Here is a 23,523-nt window from a genome sequence, read left to right on the forward strand (position 1 = left end):
AATCAAAGAAATAAATAAGAAAGGTTTGGATAAAATTCCTTTTCCTGCCACCATAAGCTGCATTTAACATGAGAGACGTCAGGTTTATCCTAGGCAGCGGACCCTGTCACGCTTGTAATAACAACACACATCAAAGATAATGATTACATTACATTTATCCCAGGGGCGCTGTTTAAATATTGCATCCTCGGAACTCTATTTCTAAACGTTCGCATTTATTTATCAGTCAAAGCAGGACACAGTCATTCTAACATGTAGAGGAAGGACAGGTTTCCCCGAAGCTCCAGAGCTCAGACAGCAGCAGCTCCAAGAATATCCCGGTTTAATAGAAACATCCTGCTCCTGTCAGAGGCTTTACAACAGGTTTTAGAGATGGGACTATCCTAATATGACTATATGAGTGTGCACTGGGTTTGTCAGTCAATGGGGTAATTATAAAATCATGCCAGGGTAATTACTTTAATAGCAAAAACACCAATGATTAAAAAAAATTAGACATTTTATGAGCTAGGGCAAGACACCGCTGGGTTTTAGCAGGCAGAGAACAAGTCTCATCCATATTTATTGGGATTAGCCACCTTTAAGACTCAAATTTAGATTTCTCTTAATTAATCTTTCGTGAGGATGAAAAAGCTCAAGTGAGTTATACACTTCCAGGCGTGACATGTAAGGACTTTTTCAGGTTGTCATTTAAAGTTATATTCATCTGAAAAAGTTTTTTTCCTCCAAAAAAAATCTTCTTTTGACACTTCTGTAATTTAAATCTTTCTCAGAGACCAGGAACTTTCGATAAAAACCCAACCTTTTCCTTTTGTTATCATCTGTGTATAAAGTGTGTTCGTCACCAGACACAAACAACCCCCGGTGACTTCTTCTGTGTTGAGGAAGGAACAATTCGAACAGAATTCTTCTGGGAGTGGACGGAAAAACTGGAATGTTTAAACTTAGAGAAAAGAGCGGTGAGTTATGGGACAGTGTTTCTTTTTAATAAAGATCTTAATAGGAGGAGGTGGGCAAACAAGAGTTCATAATTATACAGAGGCAGTTGTAAAGTTCAACAATGTGCAATTAAACATTGATTAATTTTTCACATTCCTCTGCAAAAATCCATGTCATTCCATCCATGTCATCATTAATGTATCTTTGTTTTTGCTTTTAGTCTTTATAAATAAAGTTTGATTTGAATACGTTTTTATTAACATTTTCAGACTAAGCCAGCTCTAATTTGTAACTCACTGAAACTTTTTGTCATTTTTGCCGATTCACTTTTCTTTGTAGGTCCACTAACATGTTAATAAAACAATAGCTATGAGAAATTTCCAACAGTTAACAGATTCAAACTTCAGGTTTTGTCAAATATTGAGGTTCAGCAGTAAGCTTAACAAACTGAAGTAGAAATGAACTTTTCCATAAAATTTGCCCACTTTACATTTGAGGAAACACACCAGGTTTCAGGGCTACCAAGAGATTTTCTACCACACGTGAAATACCAAATAAAAATGTAACAACTGAAGAAAAAGTGCTAATTAAAAGTGTAATACAGATTGTTTAAATTTTAAAAATGTTCAAATCCAATGAAAACTATTATGAAAAAAAGAAATTTTAAATTTGAAATAGTCTAAAAAAAACCTCCTAAACTAGTTTAAAAAAAGTTTTCATGTGGCACCAAAAATGTAAAAACATCAGATATAAAAGTCTCAGAAGCAAAAAAAAAATGCAGACTAAGTCAAAATTTAAAAAATTTAAATTAAAAAAATCAATTAATGGGCTTTTAAAGCAGTTGTAATTCTTGCCTATTTTTGAACCCGCTGTGTTTTTGGCAAAGGAATTGCTTTTCTAATCTGTTAAAAAGATAGAAAATCTCCTTATCTGATAAGATCTGCTGCTCCCTGCTAGTTTAGAAAATTCAGAATCTAGCAGCCACAGGCGACCTGGACCACATAATCTGAGAGAATTTTGCTTAACAAATTTATATGTTATATGTTCAAGACACACGTAAAAATCAAAAACTTTAAAATAGGGAATTACACACCCAACAGTTTTAACCATATTTTAAATATGAAAGCAAGGTTCACATGAGAACCAGGTTTTAGTTTCATTTTCTAGTCATGGTTCAAATGTACGACTGAGTTTTAGGGCTTCCACTAAATAAAATAACATAAACCAAATGTGTAAGAAAAAACTTGTCAAGAGGAAAAAAGTCTAAATTTTGCCTAAATATAGTTGAACAATTACTTTTAAAAAGTCAACATTGTACAAGAATTACGTCGTAAAAAAAGTCAATGTATAGATTTAAAAGGAAAAAAGTCATCCTGTTTTAAATGTAAATATGGAATTAAATTAAAAATAAAGTTTTACAAAAAAAGTTAAGCTGATTTTGCATGATTCTTGAGGGCTGTGTGCTCTCCATCTGATTTTTTTCTGATAAATCAAACAAGTGATGTTTGATTGTCTTTGGTGACACATTTTAAAAGATAAATGCAACATTTTATTTTCAAAAAGTGCAACCATTTCCTTGTAAAAGTATGAATTTTTGAATTAGACCTTTCTGGCTTTACTCTAGTAAATTCTTTATTTTGTTTGGGGGTCATAATTGTATGCCTTCTTTCTTGTAAAATGTTGACTTTTTTCTCAGAATTTTTCAACTTTACTATCAAATGTTTGCTTTTTTCTTAAAATGTTTTAACTTTTTTTCTTATAAATGAGTTTGTTTTTCTCCTTTTATGGTGGCCCTCATACTCTGTCCTATAATGAGTGTTTTTGTTAAGAAAGCTGGATTACCTAGCAAAGATCCTCACAGGCATGAGAAGATCAACTTTGTTAGGTTTTCACAAAATAGGATGGGAGTGTTTTTGTAGGAAGGTTTCATGTTGAAACACACAAGAAGTATTAAGAGAAATGTTCCCACAAGTAAGCTATAGCAGAGATTGAAAAACAAAAAATCAGAGATCAGAAGCACAGTTTTTAACTAAAGTTGTGGGGATCTCCACTATTGAGGTGTTTAATCATATCCATCACTCAACCACCAAAAAACCAAAGTTCTGTAGAGAGGTTAGATCAAACCTCAGAGGGATCTGGCATATGATGCTTCAGGGCCTTGTGAAGGATGACAGTTTGAACAGCGTGTTAGAAAAACACCTGGTCCTCCCCCTGCCCTCAACACCTCATAACCCCATGACAGCCTCACACTGCCACGCCATATGCCATCGGTCCAGGTGTGTTTCCACCACACTCCCCGTGGCGGCCTTCAGCCTGTATCAGCTATCACGTTTGGCTACTGCTTGATCTCCTGCACAGCTTCAGAAATGATGAGTTCTATGTAAAAAATTGATGCAACAAACTGGTCCAGGGTGCAAAACAAGTGATCCTGTTCTATCTATTATTATTAAGAGTTTCCACTCGGAAGCCTATGTGAGGCAATCCCAAGGTCACCAAAGCAAAGTAAAAAACTGTCAAAAAGCCCTAAATGAGCAGTGAAAGGTGAAATGAGGGGGCTCTGGAAGGGGAGCAAAAGCACAAAGACAATTATCTTCTTCACAACTGCTCTTTCGGTGGCTACGGGTGAAAAACGGGCACATCTGTACGGGGCACGCTGTTTGCCTGCATAAAATTTGGTGCAAAATTGTTAATGCACATTTTTTTATGTGTATGACGCGGGCAACAGGTTGTAGTAAACATTTATACAATGAAAAAGGGTAAGTAATGGTGAAGAAGGTGAGACGTGCGAGAGGTGTGTCGTTTAAGTATTTAATTTTTTAACCGCCCAGTGCACTGTTCAGGGAGCCTGTTAGTGCTGTTTAAGTGATAAGCTCCTTATGCGGCCATTGCACCCTCCTTGCTTGCAACCCCATTGTTAGAATTTAGGAAATTAGACAATCAGAGCGTAATTTGTCCTACGGGGATTTACTGTCACAAGCATATCCTGTGCGAGCAGCATTTGGGTGTGGTCAGTAAGGAGCCACACATTACTCGTGTGGCGCAAGGACACTGCAACAGCATCACCTGAAAGTCATAAGTTCCGTCACTAGCCTTGCTATTACCTCATGATACATTTACCAGACGCACAGCAATGGTACGCTCCATTTTCATGACAGGGCCACACGAGTCTCAAGGGAACTGCCAGACACACCTGCGCTCATCTCTACGACCCTCCAAGGGCCCCGACAACCCACAAACCTGCAGCACCCGTACAGTTGCATGTGACTGACATTTCATTTCTTCTTCTGTTTTTTTTTTTTTTGCTGGATGACTAAACTTCAATAAGATGTGAAGGACAGACATTGTATTGCCGTAACAAAAGTAATAAAACTTTGGGAGCAGAAAAAAAAAACTTTTGTACATGTGAACCTTGCTAAACAGAAAAAGTGAGGGTTGTGGGATATTTAACAATCTTGTGTAAAACTGAATAATTTTATTATATTTTTCTTAAAACTGAATCCTGTCATAACAAGAACGGATATTTTACAGCAAGTTTGACACCTAAAAGTGATAACAGAGACTTTTCCATTTATTACACTCGCAGAGCAGCCTTTTCCAGATGCAAATATACTGAGCAATGGAAAAATTTAACGGAATTCCACTCTAATGAGGCTGGAGCGATCCAAACGGGCTGTAAAATATCTAAAGTTTAGGTTTAAACTAAGTCAAATACTGTATTTTCGTTGGTCTTGATTTGTGCAGTACACAAGTAAATACAATCAAAGTTAAGCTTTTTTCTTTTTTTTTTTCCTTTTTTTCTTGCTTTCACAACAACTGAGCCTAAAAGGATTCAAGTGACACTGATGTTCACTTAGAAGTGAGGAATGCAGAATCTTTCCGGTGGGAAAAACCTGGCATTAGATCCATACACCAAACAGGAGCAAATTATAGTAAATCACATCCACTTTGATGCTACAACACCCCCCCCCCCCCCCCTTTCTGTGATCTTACAGACCTGGAAAAGTTCAGAAGGTGAAGTAAAAGTTCACGTTAGCTGGTTGGTTTTGATCTTAAGTAATTAATATGACGGCGAAAAAAATTGACCTGGCTGTTTTCAGCTTCATCCTCTCACAGTCTGACCCTCACTACCCTCCTCTCCATCAGTTTAATTAGACGCAGCCAAACACACATTAGTTGAAATCCCCCCATCCCTGCTACCGGCTTTTTTTTCTCCTTCCCCTTCAAGAATTGAAAGCTTGGCCGCAATTCAAGGCGCCAACAAAAAAACAACAGCTATGCAAAAACAAGCAGCTTTGAGAGCCAGGGGGAGCCTACCAGCGCAGTAATCTGAAAACTCGGTGAAAATGAAAATGCATCCAACAGAAGCAATAAGTTTTACATGGATCTATTTAATGATGTTTTTGCGGGAAAAAAACATCTGGGATATCTTTAAAGCAGGGAACGAGTACATGTGATGCAGCTACTCACCCTGAGGTCTTTCAGTAACGCAGTATGTCCTCACAGAAGAAAAAGCCGCAGTCCCTTTCGGCAGAAACAACAAACTGCTCCCTGCAGTCCCCAAAACTTTTCGCTCTGTCCTGGCAGATCTGCTCTGATCCCCCCTCCCGCCCTACCTCCTTCACTCTCGGCTCAGCACTTCCTGGGCTGCTGTTTATGCTCCAATCAGACCTTCCAAGAAACTAACCCTTCCGCTTCTCTCTCAGCCAACTGCCATTGTTTGACCTGTCCCACATAAAAGTCTGTGTGCATGTGTGTTCTCTTGACTGATGCCTTTTAATGTCTTGCTATTGAGTTTTCAAAAAGCAGACTAAAGCAGAAAGAGAACATATGATGTGAGGGAGACTGAAGGAAAACACGTGACTGAGGCTTCCTGCTCCAGTGTTTTACAGGACAAATATACATTTTTAAGGCATGAGGATATATGGGGCTGGGGGTGTGTCTGAAACTCTTTCCCTAAATCCAACAGCTTGCTGTTACACTGCAATGAGACTCAGCCTTCATAGCTGCCGCAAAGGCTCAGGGCTCCTCACCACAGCGGCTTACTCATCGTCTGCCAAACGTTCTGGCCTTGATACAAGAACCCCTGCTCCCAAAGCCCCCCATTCCCGCTAAGCTGACCAAACACATGCAGACTTTTTCTTTTGTAAAGTAGAGATACTATGTGAGGGTGCAGGGCAGCAAGGTGAGGGAGTTAGAGGAGGACAGCTGACAGCAGCACACTGAGCTTTTTATTGCTGCTCCATCATCACAAGAAGGTAACACCTTCATGGGTCGTAGAGGTGTTCATAGGAGCCTGAGCTCTTAAAAACAAAAAAAAGTGTCAAGCAGGAAAAGCAAACGTGTCCTTCAGTCCAACAAAAACCCTTCTGTTGATCTGATAAAGTGGCATACTGCATTTGAACAGGATCCGTACCCATTCACCCATCCATCCACTCACCTCACCATCCATTAGTCCTGTTTATTCCTGTGCAGGGTCACAGGGGCTGAGCTACCTCAGGGCAGAGGCAGGACACACCCTGAATAAGTTGGTTGAAATGCATTTAATGTATTTTTATATTGTATAAGTGGTATTTTTTACCATAGTTTGGCCAGGGGTGGGACTCATACTCAGGTGCAACTTTTGTGTTATTTTTTAAATAAATAGGCACACATGAACCGGTATGTTATTTTTCCACTAACAACCGCCAGGAGGCATTTTAGGTGTGTGTATCAGTATTTACTACTGATCACAATGCAAAAGAAAAAGAAGCGCTGCTCAGTCCGATCAGTGGGTGGAGTCCAAAATGGAGGAGAATCGGATGATTCTTCTGTATCCTGTTCTCCTCCTGAACTTTATGATATTTTTCTTATTTGTTTGTGTACATAATAAAAAGGTCCTCTAATTTCAATTCTTGTTTTTATTTATTTTTTTCCTCCTCTGACTTATACAGGACAACAAGTCTTCAAACTGGGTCACAGAGAGACAGAAGTACCGCTGAAAGCGGCCGTCATTCAGACGCAGCTCCTTCAGTGGATGGTGAACCTCACCGTACTGGGAGAGTCTCTGAATGATCTCATGAACCCAGACATGGAGACGTGATCACCGATCCTTTTGTAGAACTCTTTAAAATAAATAAACCTGATCTTCATCCACGTCTTCCATGCCATGGAAATGACAGATACGGTCAATGTAGCGATGAGGCAGAAAACCTTAATTGAGTGTCTGGTTTATGAACACATTTTTTGGACAAGTATTGAGCAGCAATTTTGACACGAGTTAGATGTGAATTTGATGCGCAAATTGGGTTCAGTGTGAACACAGCATTATGCCAGGCTTGTCAATGCAGTTTGGTCAACATTTCCAGTAGGTAAAACTTGCTGCAACCTAAACTCCTTTTTACTGGCTTTATTGGAAAGCCTGAATGTCTCCCTGTCTCCCCCCCCAATCTGCTGTAGTAATTTCTCCTCTTTTCTGCTGCTGCCTTTCCTTGTTTCAGCTCTGAATGCAGGTCTTTCAGTCGTTCAGCTGGGGCACACACATAGATTGGGGTGCCTCTGTGCCAAGTGAACTCAGGAAACATTCATCTTGTTGTTTAGTCTGAGTACCATGTGTTACTGCAGGGAGGCCACTCTCCTTCACAGACCCTTCCTGTTGTATGCAGCAGGAACAAAAAACTTTACATTGACAGGCGTGATCTGAGCAGTGAAATGACTGAGGCTTTCTGTTCAGGAGCTGAGGGGAAAAAAATTAACAAAATAAGGCATCAAAGAAGGAATTTTTTTGTGAAAAGGGAGAAGGTGCGCTGCCAAAGCTTCTGAAAAGCTGGAGTTAAAGTTTTGCAGCCTTGTTTATTTCTCATGATACTTTTTCTATCTCAAAAGATGAAAGAAAAGGTGTTGCCTTGAGAAAAGATGGATGGAAAACGGCAATACAATGTGTGCTTTATTTGCATAGGTGTGCTCCGTATGTTCACACCTGTAGGTGTATTTTGAACTGGTGTGATGAAGAGCCTTCCTTCGCTTCCTGCTTCCAGAGCACGGTAAACAGAGCCAGCTTTGACTAAGCTCCAAGCGCTAATCCCTCTATTGCTGAAAAGACACCTTGACAATTGTGGAGGAAAAACAAAATAAATCAACACACCGGGGGATTTCGCAGCAACAGAGAAGGTGAGGATTTCACCCGGGGCTATTTAGTTTGGAGCCTATGCCTGTGTCAGTCACCAGCAGAGAAGCTGGAGACAAATCAAATACGTGTGAGTCTGCAAAGACGGGGGAAACAGCCAGCTTTTGAGTGACATAAAAATCCTACACTTGACTTGGTAGCTCTCAAGTGGGGCTTCAGTAAACGATGTTTGAGATTTTTTTGGGTTTAAAACGGCATGGGGTTAATAAGAATATGAAAACAACACAACAGCTCCTGAAGAATGCAGCTGAAATCCACATAAAATGAAATGAAAGTACATTAACTAAGCCCAAAAAATGTGTTAACCTAGTAGTGCATTGCTGTATTTAAACATCACAAACTTATCTCCGCTTGCAAGCACTAACCTCACGCTCCTAACCCGATGAAAAAGCTCCCTGAGCTCGCTGTCATCGCCAATTTTCAGACAGCACAACCGAAACAGATATTGATTAAATTAATTTATAAGAGCCTGGAGTAATGAGAATGCAAAGTGAGAGGTGTGAGATCACATGAGGGCTGAAAAAAATTCTTGTGGCACTATGAGGCCAGTCGGATCGTCCTGTGGAGTGAAACAATGAGGCATCGCTCATCCCAATGAGGCAGCTCACAGGGTCACATGACGCGTCGTGTCTTTGAGCCGCACATACACAAACAAATTGAGCTGACAGCGTGAGATGGAAGTTAGACATTTTCTCTCCCTCAGAAAACACGTGCATCACTCAGCGGCGAGGACGGGTCTGTTGATCCGTGTCCCCAAAGAAGTAAAAACAACCATGATTTAGTCACCAGCGGATTACAGATTGTTGAGGTGAATTAACCAATTTCACACCCAGATGTATGGAAATATTAACCGTTTTCCATGGGGGTATAATTTCAAAAGACATTTTTTTAAATGATTTGCTTATTTCCAGGTGTCATTAGATAAAGCTGTAGTTTCAGAAATGTCAGAGTGCATGATTATTGAGGCTGACAGGAAAAAGCTGTGCAATGCAGTGCAGCTAAGACTGGCAACTCAAACCACATAACCTCAAGAAAATACTTTGAATATACAAGACCAAAATTGAGATTTTTGTCTATAAAGTGAACAACACCTCAAAGAAACTGCAAAGCAAGGGAGTGCAGGGATGAAAAAAAAGCGAATTGTTTATAAAACCAGAAATCACTTTTTATTCCGTAAAGCAGCAAGCAGAATTCCTGTTCTTCTCAAGAAGGCGATTCCAGACACACTCGTTTTTTCTGGCAGATCTATACTGCATGAACCAAAGAAGACTTCTATATAAAAACTGTAAGAACTGTGTCAGAAAGGTGATGAAGTATTGTAATGCAAAGATTCTAATGAGGTGCTGAAAGTAAAATAAATAGCAAAACGAGAGTGAAAATAACCCATAAGTGTGCCCCAGCTGGTTCCACATCTGCATGCCTGTCCATATCCACCCCCTCAAAACTCTTTGAAGACATGCAAGTGCAGCAAAAATGCATCTACAGAAGGAAAAAAATGTCTCCCAAGTACACTTTGAACCTTGAAGAATTATTAGTCTTAATTTAAAGTGAAATAGGACAGCAAAGAATAAAGAGAATACATTATTTATCAGCTTCTGCATGTAATAAACCTAGAGTGGTCCAAAGTTTTGCTGCAGAATTACATTTGTCCCCCAAACATGTTAATATGCAAAACATGCCTGCAAGGGATTTGGAGATAAAGCAGTAATAAAAACATATAAAATAAGCAATTTGCTTATCTGTAAAAATGCTGGTTATTGGTACTCTGGAAAATGTTTCAACAATGAATAATTGATGAATACTGGTTGCATGTTATTTTGAAAGCTGTTTTTTCCCCCTGTACTTAACCAGTAATTTGTCCTGATGACTCCTATAAGACTTGTCTTCACGTCTTCAAGTCTGAGAGATTACAAGAAATCACATGACAAAAAGTTAAATGCAACGAAACATTTAAAGATTAGCCCCATTATAAATGCAAGAGAGGAGAGGAAAGTAAAGAAAACTCATTTCAGGAGAGAAGAACTTTTACACAGATTTAAATTTATGTTCGACATAAAGCCGTAAAATACATCTGGGATCACTGAATTTCAGTTCGTGCGTTTTAATGATGTTGAAGATTATAGGTCAATTACCTTTACAGTAATTAAGGGTGTTTTATGAAAAGAAAAATAAAGTACATTGAATGTTGTCCATTAAAGCATAAATCAACCGACCTGTTAGACTTGGGATTCTTCTTTGCATAACAAAAGTTGCAGATGCTGTGCTCCTGCTTGACAGGTTGTCCTATACAGGAAAGTCTTGTGTATTTTTTTCTAAATGAAGAAAAATTAAGTTTTATGGATTTTAAAGTGATGTATTTGCCTGAGTAGGAAGTAGAAGTAGGTTTGCAACTCATTTTGTTTGTCGGCACATCTATGATAGTATGAAACTATTAAAACACACACATAAAGATACGAATCCCTGCTTTGTGAAGTAATCACATTTGGGAGTCATCTTTGGATTTTTGCCCTGAATTGTCTTTTTCCACGGCCTTTCTGCTAAATCAAATGTTACGTAAGCAGTGATGTGAGATAAGCTCTTTAGATGCCTGTCAGAATTTCCTTACTTCTGCTGAGCATTTTGGAAAACTGTTGGCCAGTGAAGATTATGACAAGTTTGTCTGAGCATGACAGAGAAATGGCTTCTAAAAACAATAGATGTGACAGGATGATGATGATGAAATAACAACAAGGATCATATTTAGATTCCTTCAAAGCCGTTTTGAAAGGATGTTTATACTTTTAGTTGGATAAAGGGAATTTTAAACCTGCATATTCCACTTTAAAACTTAAAAATATGCAAACACATTTATTTAAAAATGCTGGACTTGAAATCAAGAGTCATAACAAATGACTTTTACAGGAATCACAGTTTTCTGAGAAGTGTTTAAACCTCCAACGCAGCCGAAATCCCCTCATGCTCCCTTCTAAAGCTCAAGCTAAAACGTTGCGTCAGTGTCATGATGGCTTCAGCTGCTGAGCTGAAACGCATGCCCGTCTCAGCAATGACTTCATCACAGCCAAACAGTAATATTCTGTTTCTGAAAAATCCCCGGATATCAGGGTGGGGGAGATTATTTGATCCTTGATTCCATAGTAAAGGCTCTAATGCTGAAGTCGCTCAGAGGAGCTGAACGGCTGCAAGACTCGGCTCAGTGTTTTAGGTTTAGGAGAAACCTGTCCCTACTGAACAAGCTGTGCTAGCAGGGATCAAACGAAGGCGTCAAATCAAACCCTCAAAAGCGCAAGAGAGGCAGAACCAGTCAAAGGAACTCCAGCCTGAAATCCCATTAACTGTACAGCTGGGGGCGCTAGCACACATGCCACGAGGTTATTGTGCTCACCAGTGTGGAGTGCTGGAAACTCAGCACACTTGTCCCCTTCTCAGAAGATGAAGTGCTGTGCGGTGTAATTATGTGGAGTGACAGAAAGCCTGCAAGCTATCTGAAGGTAAAGAACGGATAAATGGAGAGAACTTTTATTTTCTGTCTCCTGTATATATTTTTTTAATTCAAAAAAAGCTTTGATGCAAAAATGCAGATGTTTGAAAAAAAAAAAAAGGATAATGCAATAATCAGGTGCATAATCAAGGATGACTGATGGGTACAGGTGTCTGGCTTAAGCGGCAGCCCTACTTTTCTTCCGTAATGACGAGGAATTTATCACTCCACAATCTCAACAATCTTAATGGCCTCAGAGCCGGGCGAGCCCACAATAATTACAGCAAAGTCTCGTTTTTTTGCCAGCAAATGAGGTACATTATAAGGTCAATTATTCTTGGTTAACCCACACAGACAAGGAAGTCACATTCGCAGCCATCAACCACGGTTCAATCGGGACCCAAGTCATCTTCTTCTTCTGAGGGGCTGCAGCATGTGCACTTTACTGTTTTATGACTGAACTGGGGCACTGTGATAGCAAAACAACCCTGCATCTTTCTAATTAATTTATAATGAATGTGATGTCTATTACTGCCCACCAGAATAAGCATAAACAATGCCTTATTCTACACAAATACATACCATTTTGCAGTTCCCCTGTGCTGTGTAATTAAGGCGTTTGGACCTGCAACTTTTCAACCAAGCTTTAAATAGACTGATGGGCCGGAAGTAGAATAAACTCAAAAACAGCCTCTCTATTGACTAAAAACACAAACAAAAACTATGCAGATTGTAGAAAAATCAAACACATTTCCTTTAGAGAATAAACAGAGTTTCCATTTTTTGTGGAAAAGTGCAAATGGGACTAAATTTGTGAATTTGTGAATATGGTCTGGCATAAAACCCAATTTATGCTTGACCTTGCAAACCTGAAGCCCCCGAGTGACAAAATTGACATCAACTTTCCTCCAGGCATTGCAGATCCAAATATGGATTGCATAAATTACAAATGCTTTGCTGCAGGAACTGATTTGACCTCTGTAACAACAATACCTGGAATTAACATGTGTGAACATCTAAGTTAATTTATGCTGCAGTGTAATGCTACGTTCACACCGGGCTCGGAAATGCGCGTTCAAGCAACCACTTCTAATTAAAAGTCCATGTAAATGTACTTGTATGCGCATTTCAGGCTTCCAGGATAAAAACTCTCGCGCTCACTCATCACTACAAAGGTTTTGATATTTGCTTTCGCGCTCTACCTACAAAACGTGTGTCCATTTAACGCATGTCACAAGTTAAACCACTTGAACTTGGAGCAGTCAGGCTTTACTTGTAAGTGCCAAGCGTTTGAAAATTTATCATGGAGGAAAAATGAATAATTGCCGTTTGTTTCCGGCAAGTGCAATCTTTTATATATGGGAATAGAGCTGTAGAAAAAAATTACCTGGAGTGAAATTTGCACCACTTTGACATTTCACACAGAGCTGCTCCCAACTACATGTGCTAGGATCAGGTAGCGACAGTCCGGTGTCAACGCCGTATGGTAGAATCATGTTCAAGAATGCCCGTTGACATGCCTGGTGTGTATGTAGGATTACACAAACTTGTCCAAATTGCCTAAATGCAGCTTTTGTAAGACAATACCTGACCAAGTGCATCCAATAAAAAAAAAATCCTAAAAAACAAAAAGCTTCAATAAGCTTTTTATACAGTTTTCTGGCCTGCAATGTTTTAATTTCTCCCACTGGACAAGAAGGAGACAAATAGAAAAAAGGAAGCCTATATATCAAAGAAATTTAAAGCACCCTCCTGCTGCTCAGCGCTCGTATCTCCTGACATGCATCATCAATAATCTTTAAGAGCCCGGCCTTTGGCTACTGCACAAGGGTAACATGTTGCTCCCCACAAACTCCTAATCAGGCATCTAAGAGCTCACTTTTTGCCTTTTTAAAAATTGTATCCAGAAAAAAGTACAATGAGTATTTGATTCAGCTCGCTGGCTGAATGGGATTCTAAATGACGTGATGCTGGCTCCATGCACAAACACAAGCAGATTGAAGAATTGTCTGCAATAACTTCAAGTAATATAATCTAATCTGCTCAATATTTAAAATTATTTCATTGCGGAAACACACCTTCCTCCGGGTAACTCCTCTTCATCGTTTAGCAATCTCCCCAAAGCCTATCGGACATATAACTAATGATGGTTTTTAAAAGAAAGAAAGAAAATTTGACAGACTCTTAATATATTCTCTCAGGTCTAATCAGATTGTCTAGATTGAAGTTGAAGGTTTAAATCAAGACTTGTAATAAGAAAAAAGTTTCCATTTGTTGGTGGTTTGCTGAGCTGAGGTTCTGTCACAGCAGATAGTTTGCTCACAGATAACTGTCACTTTCAGAGCTGGAAACTAGGGCAGACAAGGGCGTCAAAAGCTGCTGCGGCTGCAGAAAAAACAGCGCAGGAGACAACAGAATAAAGAAGGGGGAAAAAAATCTAGATGGACCATCAGAAAGATGGAGATCACAGTACTTTTACTTAAATAATTCATACGGTGCCTGCAAAGATAACGAGTTATAAGAATAGACAAGTTGCCCTCTTAGTCCTCAACAATAAATCTATTTTGCAACTACCTTCCAGACAGTTTTATGACCAGATGAGGATCAGAACTATTTTTTTACTGATGGTCCCCTAAAAAAGTCAATTATAATTGGTAATAAATCTGAATAGGGTTTTTAATTTATAAAAATAAAACTTGGAGAACAAAAGGCTAGAATATTTGGAAGAGCAACTGAGTTTTTCTGATTTTTTAATGAAGAATATTCAATAAAAATGTATGTTAAATGTGAGTAATTCCTGACAACCTGATGACTTTTAGTTGTGGATTCCATTTATATTAAAATTACACAAAGTGCACTTTGTGTTTGACCTTAAAAACCCCACTTCTACAATTTAATCACAAGTTTTGGTCCCCTGACAAATCAGATCATGTGCTCTTCACCGATCCTATTAGTCACCAGTCAGTTCTTTTAATACTTTTTTTTATTAATAAATATATAATGTTACATATTTTAACATATTTTCAACTGTGTTTATATAAATATCCAATGTAAGCAGATCCATACATTTAGTCAAAAAATGTTATCTTTTATGTTATCGATTTTGACCTTCTGAACTTTAAACTGAGCATCAAAATAAGGAAGAGAGAATTTAAAATTTTCCTTTTTTTTGTTCCAAGATTATGTAATGTGAACTTTCTGAAACTGAAAATGTGTTGGGATTTCCATTACAAATAGCTCTCATGTTAGTGACAATTTAAAACTAAAATTATTCAATTATCCTGGTATAAATAGGTGGGAAAAAAAGTCCCAATTATTTGTATATTTTCCCAGAAACACCATAAACAGCAGTTTTCTCTAAGACAGCAACACATTTTTTGGTTGCAGGTTCAATTCCCTGCCTGACTTACCGTATATTAATAGTTGAAGTTCTGCCACTTTTAATGATGGAATTTCTACATTAATGAAGGTTTCATTGAAATGCGCCATTCAACTGACTGATCATGTAAATCCATACATTGACAGCTGCCTTTTCACTGTTATGGAATTATTTTCTTACTTTTTCAAAAATTGCACTTCTTTGGACTTTTTCTCCATTGTTTTACTATGTGGCGCCAATTGCTTCATTTTCGCCATTTTGATATGCCTCTTAGTCCATTTGCACTTTCACTGAAATGCACCTGAGTTCACTTACAAGGGTACAAAGATCCTTGTTTTCAAGAGGACGCCTCGCAAGAGCACTAATGAACATAACAAAATAGAATAAATGATTATAATTATTATAATTTTATCATAATTATTTGAGGATACAGAGTGGTGTGGACCATACAGCTTAGTGTAAAAGTGCAAAGATTTGCATAAGAGCACCAGAGATTGTATAAAGGCAACTAGCCTTTAAAGACCCATTCCAACGAAATTTGTGTTTTGGGGACTTTTAACATGCTCTTGTGGCCTCTTTCATATGATGGGGGACATATATTAAGAAAATTAAGATTCAAATTGCATTTCCGAGTATTTCTTTCAAAATGTTTTGAATCAAGAGCAGACATAAAAATAATGTCTGAAAATAAGTCTATTTGTGATATAGAAAATACACTGGGCGCGCCACAAAGCTTCCTCCTCCGCCATGCAATGGGGAAGGGAAACGTTGGGGTTGCTCCGTGCCAAGGGTCCCGCCCTCAACTCAAAAGGCGAATTCCTAATGAACTCCTGCCGCTCTGCAGAAACTATGTCCTAGAAAACAACACAGATTTTTTTTCTTTATTTTAGCTAAAAACAGCAATTAGACCAAAAAGAATGCTTTGAAATGAGCTCAAAAGATTATTTAATTCTTTTTTTGAACACATGACTATGGCAATCCTTTTATAGCGCTTTTTTACCTACAAGGCCCAAAGCGCTTTCCAGACACAGACCCAATTCACCCAGCCACACACACATTCACACACACATTCTAACACTGGTGGCGGCCCCGCTGCTGAACACTGGTGCCAACCTACCACCAGAGGCAATGTGGGGTTCAGTGTGTTGCCCAAGGACACTTCGATACATGGGTTTGCAAGGCGGGAATCAAACCCGCAATCTTACAATCATGGGTCGACCGCCCTACCGCTGCAACACGGCCACCCACATGAAAGTAAAACAAAGAAACCATGTAAAATCTTGACAAATCTGGTTAAATCTTTTCTGGACCTTATGTATACCTTAAAACATTACTAGAAAACATACATTTTGTTTTTGGTTTACACATGTGGACCTGTACCTTTGTAGGCACAGGTCCAACTAATACTATTAATAATAATCATATTCCTCTTTTAAATTGCAGGAGAGTGCAAGAGGGAAATCTGTAATACATTGACCTCGCTGTTGACTTTTTGAAAGCACCCCCCCCCACCCCCCCACCCCAAGGGAGTGGTAGTGTCTGTTTACTCCTCTCAGTTGGTTGAATCAACCACATCTTTGCTCTGGGCTGCAACACACACACATGAAAAACAATCTTGAACAAGATATTTGATTCAAAGAAACTTCACGCTTCATTTGCAGCTACAGCTTTGAAGGCTTTGCTGTGTAATCAAGGCAAATGATGAGCCGCAGTAGAAAATAAATAAGCAAAATAATGTCCAAGCGGCACTCGGTTTGACACCAACATGCATAGACCGCAGGGACTGGAAAGTCCAGGCTGGCTTGATAAAGATTAAGAAATAAACAAAAACACTAATCCCACAGGCATAGAAACCCAATCCCCGTTTTGAGAAGAAAAGAGGCTGAGGACAAGCAGGAAGCATCACTGCCCCAAGCTATCCCTAAAATAAAAAGGGGTCACAAAAAAGGGATTTACAGTCAACACTCATTAGTCGTCACTGAACTTCATCTCTTTCTTTTTTCTTCTTCCTCAGAGGCCATTACTTTCCGCCTGTGTCTGACGGATGAGTCAGATCCACCCGTCTTCTGAATACACCGGCAGCTCACCTTGTCTCCAGCTTCTAATGACTCACTGAGCTTCTCTGCACTCATCGGTTACTTATTGACGAGCCAAGGACAAAAGGGGCATTGTCTGCCACAGCTGAGAAAACATCCAAGCATTGTGACGTCTTCAGTTTTAGCATTAAAAAAATAAAAGCTCTTTACATTCTTCTAATTGACTTTTTTTTAACTGAGAGAGAAAAAAAGCATTTATCTAAGAAAGTTTATGAGTAGGGTGGATTTGCAGCAAAAAAGGATTAAAACTACACAAAAATGTGTATAGTCATTGATTAAAAAAAGATTGAAAAGGCACTAAATCATTTAATTCACTTTACTTTTGACCCAACATAAAAACACTCTGAAAGATACTTCTAAACCTTTAGTTTCCTCCCATATTCTGACGCGCTCATTCCTTTTGCACTAACTTTTTAAAAAAAAGAAAAAGTAGGGCAGTGTTCAAGAAGTCAGCTACAGATTAACAAAATTTGCTCCACATTTCCAGCGAATGAATCGAAATCTGACACAGTGGGAGCGTGTTCAAACGAGTCTGCCTTCACTCAGCACTAAATCAAATCCAAATACTTTTTTAATTGTAATCAACAGGTACATGGGATGTCTGAGACATCAGAAAGCAAGTCGGAGCATCCCTCCACATGCTGATGCGATTATAAGACTTCAAAAACATAAACCACACAGCCAAACTTACAGGGAGCTGCATCTCACCATCAACACAGTCTCCATTGCCCTCTGCTGACTCACTTTTTTAATCACCAGGAGGTGAGTTCATCCAGAACCTGAGAACCTCCGGGGACAAATCTCTGCTTTATGGGTCACAGGATCAAAGACTCATGCAGGTATTCACCGCGATGATAACTTTGAGGTTGGTCTAGACTGAAAAGCGCCTTGAAGTTTGGATGCTTGGAGTAAAAGAGAGAAAAAGGTCGTTGTCCTCAAATTTTCCAAAACTTTCAAGATGCTTGTTTAAAAAATGCTGTAGGTTTTACAGCTGTACATTTCTAGAAAATACCTTAAAACTGTACATAACTTCATAGTCACTCTGACTGTTCAAGTAATGTGTTAAATAGTTTTGGATTTGAAGAACTACATGATCTGTCCAGCTGTGTCTTATGGCACACTTCCATCTGATTATTTTTTTTTACCTTGCCTGTTGAACAGCTGAGCAGACAAATAAGAGCTGAATGCCTCTTGTTGGACAGATTTTACTGTTGCAACAGGAAGGTTGAGGTTCTTCTAACACAAGGTGTATGTTGTACAAACCCCATTTTGTAATTTCGACTAAACTTTACTTATATTGAATACATTTGCATCCGTCTTTTTTTGTTTGACTGGATGGAAAAGAAGAAGAGTAAAGAAGGGAGTGATGTTGGAGACAGGCCACAGAAGAAAGGGGGAAAGGGAGAGTTAAGGAGATCTGGAGGAGGATTACAGAGGTGGTGGTGGTGGGGGGGGGGGGGGGGGGTACAATCATTAAGCAACAAGCTGCTGGAGGATTTTCATCATTACTGTCTGGTGCAAATGATAGTCAAAAGGGGTGGGGCCAGTCTACACACATACTCAAGTGTTACAATCATACCTGTTGGCTCCAAAACCTACAGATACAATCACGTAAACATGTACTCAACACAACTACAGTTCACACACACATATGCATACAAACCAACACATTTAAAGCATTTCAATCTGTCACACACACTATTTGCCCAGCCGTTACCGCAGAAGCGATAGCGGTAGCCAGGGGCCCCTGAAGGCCTGTTCACACCGGGACGAATTTCGCCCGCGATTTTTGCCGACGTTCAACGCCTCGTGACTAAACAAAGGGCACCAATGTGAGTGTGCACACCGACGCGAAAAACGCCACGGCGTCAAAGCGTCACTTTTTAAAAAACGCTAAGGGTTCGTTTTTTTGGTTTGACGCATCGCGTCGAAATCTATTTGACCAATGAGAACGGCGCTTTTGCACACGTGTCTGGAGCCTCTGAAGTTACAGTAAAACACAACTTGGGGGCGCTCAAACACAAAACTGCCTTGCTGAGCACACATACCAGCGAAGAAGATAGACCCCGAGTTGCATCTACACAGCCGCGAAGAAATAATGACGGACATTCTAAAATATCCCCGAACCAAGCACCAGTTGGAGCTACTGGTGCTTGAAATATTCATGTTTTCTTTGTATGATTGTGACAAGCGCGTAAATACTTGCTCTCTTCTTCTGAGTGCAAAGCGACTTTAAGAAGCGTAAAGTTGCGCAGCGCCACCTTGTGTACAGGAGTATATCTGTTTTACATTAAGCGCCATCTAATGTCAGGGAATGAAATTGCATGTTCGCTCAGCTCAACGTCAGCGAAAATTGCCTGGGTTTGAACACAAAAATTATGGCGAAAAATGCTGGCGAATAACGCCTGGCGAATATTCGTCCCAGTGTGTACGGGCCTTGACTCCGGCACGGTATAGCAGATAGAGGGAATCCGCCCTCCGGGCAATCCAGCCAGACACCCGGACCAAGGCCAATAGGACCGCCACAGGGGCCCCTCAATGCCAAAGAGCAGGGAGGTACAGGAGCACAGAGAGTGCATGCCCCAGCCCCAGCCCAGCCCAGCAAAGAGGATGGCCCTATGCCCCGCCAGGGGGCCCAGCACAGGGTAAAGTGGGTGGTAAGAAAGTTTACTGATTTATGCTTAAAGGACTGTGGCCCATGTACAAGCCTCTTCTCTTCCGGGATAGTATTTACATTTAGAGTTTTGGGATCCTAAATAACCAACGGTGTGCAATTTAAAGGCAAACCAAACTGGCCATAACAATTAAAAGAAATAAAGTACACAAGAAAAGAGTAATATTGCATCAATGTTTTCACTAAATGACATAAATTAAAGAAATTTGATGAGTAAAATCCTTAAACCAAGGCTGACAGAGGCAAAATTTGCAGCTGAATCAATAAATATGAGCATTGCTGTAACCTCTGTCAGGCAAGTTCCAAGCATTTTTGAAGGCGGGTTGCTGGTTTAATATCTGATCATCTGCATCCTGCAGCAACTTTCTAAAGTTGGGAAGTGAATCTAATAGAAATATCAGTGGATGGGTGTAGTGTCTGACTGTATCAAGAGAAAGCTGAACTTCAAAATTTTGACTTGAGAATCATGTTAGTCGCCTTTCAGACAGAAAATGTCAAACAAATTTCACTCTTGGGGGGAGCTGCCACTTTCAGATAGATATTGGACATTACCACACAGTGGAAATGTCACCTGTCACATGCACTTAAAGTCTGCCAGCGGTGTGCAAATAATCTTTGTTTGACCCTGTGGGCTTGTACTTTAGCTAACGTCATGCTCCGCGGCTGGCATTAGCTTGGGAGATGAAGACCTTGAAGGGTCAGGTCTCCCCACATGAGTGAGCTGATTTAACTGCACATGCGCCTTGAATGGGAAGGCAATAACCTGCAAAACCAAAATATGCAGACTGATTTTGGAGTTCATACTGAATCCATGCAGTGATTACCGTGGAGTCACCGCATGAGAAAAAGCATCGCACATCAAAGTGTTGTGGAATGGGTCCGCTGTGCTGCAGGTTTCCGGAGGGACTTCACTGCTGTAACTTTGCCTTTTCAACGGGAAACTTTTAAATTCTTCAAAGCGAAAATTAAAACTTAAAAATGCACTGCAGGCCAATGTTGAAATGCGGAGCGTTTGCGTGGCTTATTTATTCTTTTTTTCATGGTCTTTTGCAAGTTTATTAGTGCGAGTGTGTGGGAATTGGTCGCATCTTTCAATAAGTGATTCAAAAGCTGTCAAAACACGACAAGACACAAAAGCAGAGCTTCTGTGCAGAGAATATCTGCAAGAAAAAAGACAAAGAAAGACAGTGCAGAGGGGGCGGAAAAGAAAAATGTAACAAAAATGTTAGAGGAAAAGTCTGACAGACATGAAAAGTTGCTTTCAGGATCCTTTCAACTTATTTTAGGACCTATTTAAAGTACTTTTTTTACTAGCTAAAGGGAATGTGACCTTCTAATCGAATCAGTGCTGCAGAAAAACCATTCATTTTTGTAAGGTAGTGACTGAAAGCGACACGGACGAGCACATCTGGTTTCCAGCAAAAACCTGCCCCTTTGTAACCCCTAACCTGTCTTTACAGCAGGGAGGGATTCGCGCACAGACACGACTTGGGACCTGTTGATTTCCCAGCATGCCCTGCTCACATTCCTGACCTCCTTCTGTCACTCTTTTGCTTGACTCACCCCCATAGCCTAAATCTGCATAACCTCCACACTGTAACTAGCCAGGATTTCTTACACTGCAAAAAGTGAGTCTTAAGAAAGTAAAAAGTGTCAAATTTTCAGTCTGAATTGACTTATTTTTAGTGAGACTGTTTTTGCAGTGTATTTAATGTCTTAGGCGGCAAGAATCCGGAGTGATTCACCGGTGAACCATAGGAAACAGCTGAAAAACTTAAACACATCATCTTCAATCAGGAACAATCTTGATCAAGTTTCGTTCTGGGGAGTTTGAAGTGACAGTCAAAGAGAAGACATGAAGGCTGCCCCCCACAGGGTTGGGAAACTGTTGGCTACAAGGGGAAGATAAGGCCCTGTTGACACCAACACAGTGGGATAGTAACACAAGTTTCATGGGAAGGAACAAATCTTCATCCCACTAAAGCTGTTCACACCATGTATTTAATATTAAAAGTACCTGCAAACCTGTTTTCTTATAATTTTCCTGAACTTTTTTTTTTTATTATTGTTTGCCTCTTTGCAGCCAGATGCAAAATTAATTATTTAAAGGAGAGAAACAATCCCAACATTTCCAGATCAGACAAACGTGTTGGATACTTACTCTGACTGTAGACTTGCTGGTTGCTTGAGGCTTTGGGTGAGCTGACCATAGTCTTAGGAGTGACCATCCTCACCTTTTGGCTCTGGCTGGCAGCTTGGCTCTCACAGTGTTCTTTCTCCTGTCGCACAGTTTCTGCCGAGGCTTTCTGCCTGTTCAGGACACCATCATTGCCTGCTCTCATGAGCTTCTCCCCGACGCCAAGCAGCCGAGCTTTGGCGGTGACGTTTGCTGTGCCGGGGAATTCCTTCCTGGGCGAGGGCAGCTTGGATCCTGGCCCTGCTGAGGAGGGCCGGGCCAGCCTGGAGGCTTTGGACATCCTTTGGTGAAAGCTCCTTGTTCTGTCTTAGCCAGGATGATTGCAGCTGTGTCCCATGGGCACTCAGGGGGTTCTTCAGCAAGTGTAACTCGTGGCTTTTGAGTTGCAGCGTGTTGTGGCAGGAGCAGGTAAGTTGAGAGGGTCAAAAGGAAGAGGGGAGGGATCTCAGGGGAATCAAGCTGGGAGGTAGCTGGCTAATAGCTGCTTGCAAGGTTTGTTCTTCTGGCATGACCTCCTGGGATCATCCTCCAAGCAAACAGTGAGCATGTGTCTCTGTAAAAAGCTTTATCAGTGGATAAAGTGACAGACGGAGATCCCAACTGAAAACAGAAACTCTGGTCCGTATTGTCAGCGCATTCTGCCTCTTAATCCCTCTTCTATCTCAGTTTTTCCACACTCTTCTCCACTAGCCTTCCTTTTTCTTTGCAAATCTCTTTGCCTGCTCCTCCTCTTCACCAACTATCATAACAAGGTTGTAAACTCTTTCCTACCTCGCGATTAACAAATCCCTCCATTGTTTTTGTCCTCCTTTCCTCTTGTCTGTCTTCTTGTCTTTTGCATTGGCTTACATGCTCTTCATTGCTGTCACACAGCAGGAAACCATCCCGGTGCTCCGGCATGCGGGAACCAGAGAGGAAAAGAATGCCGGACTGCCACAGAAAATAGGGAAAAAACTGAGCAAGAATGAGAAAAGTGCCGGCAGATGATTTTTCCTCTTTTTTTTGAGGAGCCCTTTTCCTCAGGTGCAGATGCACAAGCTGTTCCAGATGTGTGAGCAGCAGCACTTCACGTCATCAAAGCCACACTCCGCTACAGCCTTCGCTTCGTTCTTTCCCCCTCACTGCCTTCGCTTTCTTCATCCTTTTCTTTGCAGGTCTGTGGTTACTGAAATCAGTCAGCGAGTTCCCTTTACATGTGATGTGATGTTCAAGAGCACACGCATGCACGCTCTCTTAGTGCTAAATTCACAGAGCCCAAAGGAAGGAACAGCTACAGCCTGTGTGAGCTTGTGTGTGTACGACACACAATGAGGCTTTTCTAATCTGCAGCTCTAAAGAGATAAAACACAATAATCTGGAAAAGAAGGATGTTTAAAGGCACACCTTTTGCTCAATTTCATTAAAAAAAAGTATTTTCCCAAAATACTTCCTCTTAAAAGATCAAAAACAACAACTTTGAACCAAACGGGGATAATTTTAGAATGATGTAACGGCTTGTGTGCTTTAAAGCCGTGGAAACAGACATAAACCATTAAAAATCCCATAATGTTGTCCAACTCTGCAGACAGGTCAACTTCAAGCTCATGCCACTTGTGTAA

At 40.2% G+C, this 23,523-nt stretch overlaps 1 protein-coding gene across 31 annotated transcripts in view; it reads right to left on the reverse strand.

Moving 5' to 3' along the window:
* kiaa1217 (KIAA1217 ortholog) overlaps nucleotides 1-23,523 on the reverse strand; it is a 116,509-nt gene that overhangs the window by 67,651 nt on the left and 25,335 nt on the right. For 23 of the 31 annotated variants that reach the window (XM_078938617.1, XM_078938611.1, XM_023949993.2 and 20 more), the window contains exon 1: nucleotides 21,890-23,092. The exons of 4 other annotated variants lie outside the window; for them this stretch is intronic. In XM_078938617.1, coding sequence (XP_078794743.1) covers nucleotides 21,890-22,205 — 316 coding nt within the window. In that variant the 5' untranslated portion in view covers nucleotides 22,206-23,092. Of the gene's footprint in view, nucleotides 1-5,406; nucleotides 5,562-21,889; nucleotides 23,093-23,523 lie in introns of those variants that run through there. 4 more of the 31 variants (XM_078938638.1, XM_078938618.1, XM_023949989.2 and 1 more) reach the window with 2 other exon arrangements.

Source organism: Oryzias latipes, chromosome 20 (assembly GCF_053564925.1).
Source record: "Oryzias latipes strain Hd-rR chromosome 20, Olatipes_Hd-rR_3.1".
In the NCBI taxonomy this organism is placed as follows: domain Eukaryota; kingdom Metazoa; phylum Chordata; class Actinopteri; order Beloniformes; family Adrianichthyidae; genus Oryzias; species Oryzias latipes.